The sequence below is a fragment of the Physcomitrium patens genome, chromosome 1 (genome assembly GCF_059467195.1).
Source record: "Physcomitrium patens ecotype Gransden chromosome 1, ASM5946719v1, whole genome shotgun sequence".
NCBI classification, from domain to species: Eukaryota; Viridiplantae; Streptophyta; class Bryopsida; order Funariales; family Funariaceae; genus Physcomitrium; species Physcomitrium patens.
Genome location: NC_143410.1, coordinates 1,471,386 through 1,476,613, shown reverse-complemented (window position 1 = coordinate 1,476,613; position 5,228 = coordinate 1,471,386). Strand labels below are relative to the sequence as shown.

The following is a 5,228-nucleotide window of genomic DNA, read 5'->3' as shown; positions in this document are numbered from 1 at the left end:
GAAGAGTGAGACGACGTCAGGAAGTGGAACCTAGACTCATTTTGCAAGGATTTCTCAACGTTGTGTGAATCTCCAGAGTCAAGAGTTTCGCAAACTAGCAAGCACAAGGCGGGGAAATGCGTGAGCTGTGCAAAAAATAAACACACAAGAAGGGATGGATGGATGGATGGATGGATAGATAAGCATGGTACAAAGCTGTTCTAGCATTGAAGACTAATATAAATGAAGTGCAAATCACTTCGCAAGAGTGACCATGATAGTTACAAATCTTACATTAATTGCAATGTCGGGCTTCACAGTGGGTTACCATCAGGTATAGTACATTCAAGGATCAGTCAACAGCTCAACTTGAGTACGCCTTCATTCTATACTTTTTTGTAGTCAAATTATCCACATACAATTTGCCAGACTCTGATCGCCATTCTACAGGTGCTCAAATGCCCTCTGATTGTCGGCAGTTCCTGAATCCTATGTAATCATCTGGTTCTGCTTAAACCATGTGTTCAAAGTCGCACCTTTGGTGTACCCAGCGGAGTATGTATAGAAGTTTGTCACCGCTTTCCAAGCAGCCTCAGTGGGATGTATACTATCAAAAATCACGTGCTTCTGCGGGTTGTTGCACACCGTGTAGCCATCGCCGCCACCGCAGGAGCCCGTGCAACATCGTTTGTATGCATCGGAGAATCCATATGCGGGTCCATTCTCGAACAAGCGACGCAGCGCCTTGGTCAGATCCAGCATCATAATGTTGGCCCCTCCTTTGTTGAGCTCGTTAACTTTGGCCTGAAGCCTCGCATCGTGCAAGTTTGTTTCCGTGTCGAGCAGGTCGTTCATCACGCAGCCCGTCTCGCCATTGATCCACAGAGTTGTGAAGGGCATGCACGACATGGGCACCAAATTCTCCACCATGATGCTTCGCACTCCTAGTTTAGAAATGCGGTTCATTTGGTCTCCCATCTTGCCAACCACCGTATCGACGAACGCGCTCACACCCTGCAAGCTCAATTAGTGTTGCGTACAAATTTCGAAACATAGCAAATTTCCTGTCGACGTTTGTCAATATTTGATTCTCCTTAATGACAAGAATGTTCGAAAGAATGCAAAATCATACCTGGACCCCATTTCCTTGCTTATTGTAGTAGGTGTAGTCGTTCACTCCAATAGAAACCAGCGCCACTGATTGCGCCAGGTGTGCCGCTGTCCAAGTTCCTCCCTTCACAAGCCCTTCAAATTCATCGACTTGCTTGTCCAGAGGCTTCCACCCGTAAGCATACGTGACTGCAGCGCCCCCCACACCGAAATTCGCACCGCCGTTGTTTTGGTATCCGTTACCGGGCAAATCCTCCCACGGTGTCGGGGATGGCACTCCGAGCTTCGCCGCTGCAGCAGAAGCAACAAAACCATGAGATTTATCATCACTCGATTAATTCCAATTTTCTTAAGCGCGAGCAGCAGCAATTTGCTATACGAGCAGATTGATAGAAGGTCACTCAAACTCATATCTACAAATAAATCATGTCGAATGGCGGATTGATCACCGGGTGCGCACCAATGAAGTCGACTTCGTTGCGCCCGTCTGATGAACGGCGGGCTGTGCCATCTCCTGGCCATGTCATCCCATATGGATAATACAAGTTCTCTCCAGTGTCTGCCAACATTCACAAACAAAATTCTTAGTCATGTTAGCTTGATGGAACTATGTAATGTATCTTTCGGTTAGATTACTTCAAAGCAACATGAATAGGAATCATCCCTGACGCTGTAAATGAAGATAGAGGTCAGAGTTTGAGACTAAAGGGTGAGGCACCTGTATAGCTGTCTCCGAAAACGAATAGACCTTGGGCACCGTCAGTGCATCCTGCATAGAAAAACCAATGTAATCATAGAAGTGAGTCCTTTAGACAAAGTCTAGAAGTGAATTCTTTGACTATAGTGAACGATCTTGATGTGGGGAGTTATGGTGGGAAGACAGTGAAATTGGATACGTGAGAAATTGGAAGAGACATGAAGGAGAAAAAATTTATCAATTGGACACGAACCATAGAATCGTTCACAGAATTGCCAGGATTGGATCAGAGGGTTTTAAATCGCGTACCGAAGTGCGTTGATAGCAACGAACACACAGCCAAGAAAACAGTCAACACTGCAGCAGGTCTGTTCCCAGAGTTTTTGCGCTTCGTGGGATGAGCCGCCATTCTAGACAATGCGGTGAAATGATATTGCCAAGTTTCTGAACGCTCAAGTTGGACTGAGCCCTGATCGGAAAATGAGGAGTGAATGACGGTCTGGCCTTCGGTTGCAATATATACTGGAGCGTATATGAACGAAGTGTGCTGGTCAGATTTCAAATTTGGCAAAACAGATGGTTCTTGGAAGGAATATAGTGATGTGATTGTAATCATTTGAACAATGTCTTCAGCTTCAGTGTAGAGTCTACTTTGAGTGAAGTGGACCAAAATCAGTTCACTTGTTGTCGCACATGGTAGTTGGATTGGGTTGAGGATCAGTGCCATGTGGGGCCGTCATTGACCTTGGTTTCGTCCCTCATTGCTAAAAGATGAGCTGTGAAGTCGACAAGGATCTCTAGCAAGCAAAGATACTCGATATAATCAGGTGAACGTAAACTCAAGTGAACGAGGTTGGTAACACTACTAAACTTTCAGCCGCATCCAAAATCCATGGATGCTGCGCCATCAGTTATGCCCCTTAACTAATTTGCAGCAATGAGGTATATGCGAAGTAATGTACTCCAGAGTACGATCTCCAGTTACTCAGGCGCTTGAAGTTTCAGTCTCACGAATAATTTCATGGGTGACTAAATTTCACCGTCGAAAACATCAGGAAGTTGCACCTGGTTTCTCGAGTTCTCAGGTACTTTCTCTCTGCCCTATTCATTTCGAATGATTTCGTTCCAAGGAGAATTTTTGAACCTTGGAACACTGTAGAGAAGGACCAAGTGCGTAGTTCACGGAGCCGTTGAATTATCAAAATTTGTTTGGTGACAAGCTGCGCAGTTCTCAGAAGCACATTCGACTTCATGGATGTATGCATGATCTACACGAGTGAAAATTAGAATCTTCTGGTGCCACACACTGCAAGCTAGTGGGCTTGAATAAGTCGTGGCGCTCGAGGTGCAAGCCACCAAACAACAGTGGCAGCTGGTGAAATAATGTACTATCGTGAGGACATAGGCCACAGTTCTTTCTAAAGAGGGCCCGGGTTGATTGGGAATACAAGATTATTGTCACTCTCAGCCTTTGCTTGATATGACACCTAGCTGGTAAGATATCCGCACCGTCAACGAAACACACAAACGATTTCAACACTTATCGTTTCAACTGCCTTGGCCATGTCCTTCTCTTTGACTTGGTTTGGAACCTCACTTGTCGACTACAAGCAAGTGCCCTGAATTCAAACTTAGCATCTGGGGTATGTAGCAAAACATGATAATTGTAAGCGCGATGGTGCTGAAATGTAGTTAAATGGAGGAGTCAAGAGCTGTTAGTTATTCAACAGATTCTACTATACCATAGACATTACGCCGTTACACCGCTGCTGTTTGTATGACAACGTGTAAACGACATTAGATTCCTGCGAAACGAACTTACCGTGAAGATTGTCATGAGGATTGCTCAATAGTGGAAGAGCAAAGGTCGAATATGTTCTGATATTAATTGTCGTGGCCCCGCGAGCTTGGAGCTTTGAATCCAGGGGATGAGCCATCAAGCTAGGAATCGATTCCGTGTGTCAGTGATGACGCACCCTTCCATTGACCTCCAACGTGAATCATTGTTTTACAGTTACATTTTCTAGTGAGGTTGGGAGGAAGGACGATGCAAAGTTCTAACGCCTTTGACTTCGGATTCCAATTCTATGTTATTAAACCCAGAAATCTGCTCATGAATGAGTAAAAGAACCACCACAGTGATTTGCGTGCGGCACTGGCAGAGGTTGGCGAGCCTAACACCATAAATGTGATACTCGGCAATGAAAACTTAAAGCCACCTTGCGTACGCACAACAACAGCGTAGATTCAGCCCTGACAGCTTTACGATTAAGGATTTGTGATCGTCTTCCTGGTTGCATGCATCTGACGCACGCCATCCAGACTTTTCTCATGTATTGTTAGCGAGCTGGGGGGAATTTGCAACCGGCCCCGTGTATAGCCTTTACACATACACAGCGGGACGATCTCAATAATTTGAATCATTTGTCTCGTCATGGAAACTGTGCCTAACCACTCGCAGCAGATTGCTCACTTTTTTTCCCCTATTTCTTCCTTTTTGAAGGACCGAAAGGAGTGAACGCTGGGAAGTGACATCGTCCACGTCAAATCCATCCATAATACATAACCCAAACGAGGACTCATTCGTCTCACCTTCCGGACATAGCTAGAAAGCTCGTGTTTCAGTGAAAGACAAAGCAGAAGACATTCAACTGATGCTGGTGAGGGTACTCATGAACTCGATAACAATTGGGGGAGACGAGATCCCTCAACATCTCTACTTTTCTTCCTTGTCGAGAGGATTTGCGAAGATGGTAGGTCCGAGTAGCAAAAATAATACCTTCAGTTCGATCTACGGTTGGTGTAACGCTATTTGAACCATCAAAGAGTGCGGAATAAAAACTGGGCTCTACAGGATCCCATTCCGAAGCGTGCAAGGACACTCACAAGATTCGAGATTCTTATTCCTGAATCTCAGTCCAACAACCAAACATCCCCCTCCATCTCAACAATCGGACGGCATGCAAGGTCTCGTCACTCGGTTCCTGAAGGTTTGAAAGAGGCTGAACGAACAAGCTCGACGCCGCGTTGTGGAGGGATTGATTCCCACACACCCACACACCCGAATGTGTATACAAATCATGCCAGTGAAAGATCCACCCAGTATTAGCTTTTATTTCCCTCCAGTGTGGGTGGAGGAGCTAACAACTGACTAAACAAACAATCATTGACACACGCACACATGTAGACCGAATCAGACAAGCAGACAAACTAGTGCGGTGGCATCTGTCGGAGTCCACGAGGCATAATGGACAAAAAGTCTAGGTTGTTCACGTATCACACATCATACACTCCAGCGAGAGTGAGAAGGATGTGGCTGGTGGATGAACCCACGATTCCCCTCGCGAAGATAGCATTCTACTGAGCCAGCGGATCTCTAATATTCTCTTGACCTCACGCGGCAAAATCATAGATCACATTCTCGCATTCATTTTCATGCTAT

General features: G+C 45.6%; 1 protein-coding gene across 1 annotated transcript; it reads right to left on the bottom strand.

Annotated features, from left to right (window-relative positions):
- Nucleotides 1-219: 219 nt before the first annotated feature.
- LOC112287245 (GDSL esterase/lipase At5g03610) lies at nt 220-2,513 on the bottom strand. Its single transcript, XM_024530075.1, has 5 exons — nt 2,096-2,513; nt 1,808-1,858; nt 1,550-1,648; nt 1,112-1,380; nt 220-993 (listed from the first exon to the last, which is right to left on the bottom strand). The coding sequence occupies exons 1-5, from the start codon at nt 2,511-2,513 to the stop codon at nt 469-471; spliced, it is 1,362 nt and encodes a 453-aa protein (XP_024385843.1). The 3' UTR covers nt 220-468.
- Nucleotides 2,514-5,228: the final 2,715 nt, after the last annotated feature.

Bases quoted from the DNA above. Each gene is read 5' to 3' on its own strand.
- LOC112287245 (XM_024530075.1), bottom strand. From the start codon at position 2,513: ATGGCACTGATCCTCAACCCAATCCAACTACCATGTGCGACAACAAGT. The intron at 1,649-1,807 runs GTGCCTCACCCT...GAATGTTGGCAG, and splicing joins TTTCGGAGACAGCTATACAG to ACACTGGAGAGAACTTGTAT. The intron at 1,381-1,549 runs GTGCGCACCCGG...CTTCTGCTGCAG, and splicing joins CAACGAAGTCGACTTCATTG to CGGCGAAGCTCGGAGTGCCA.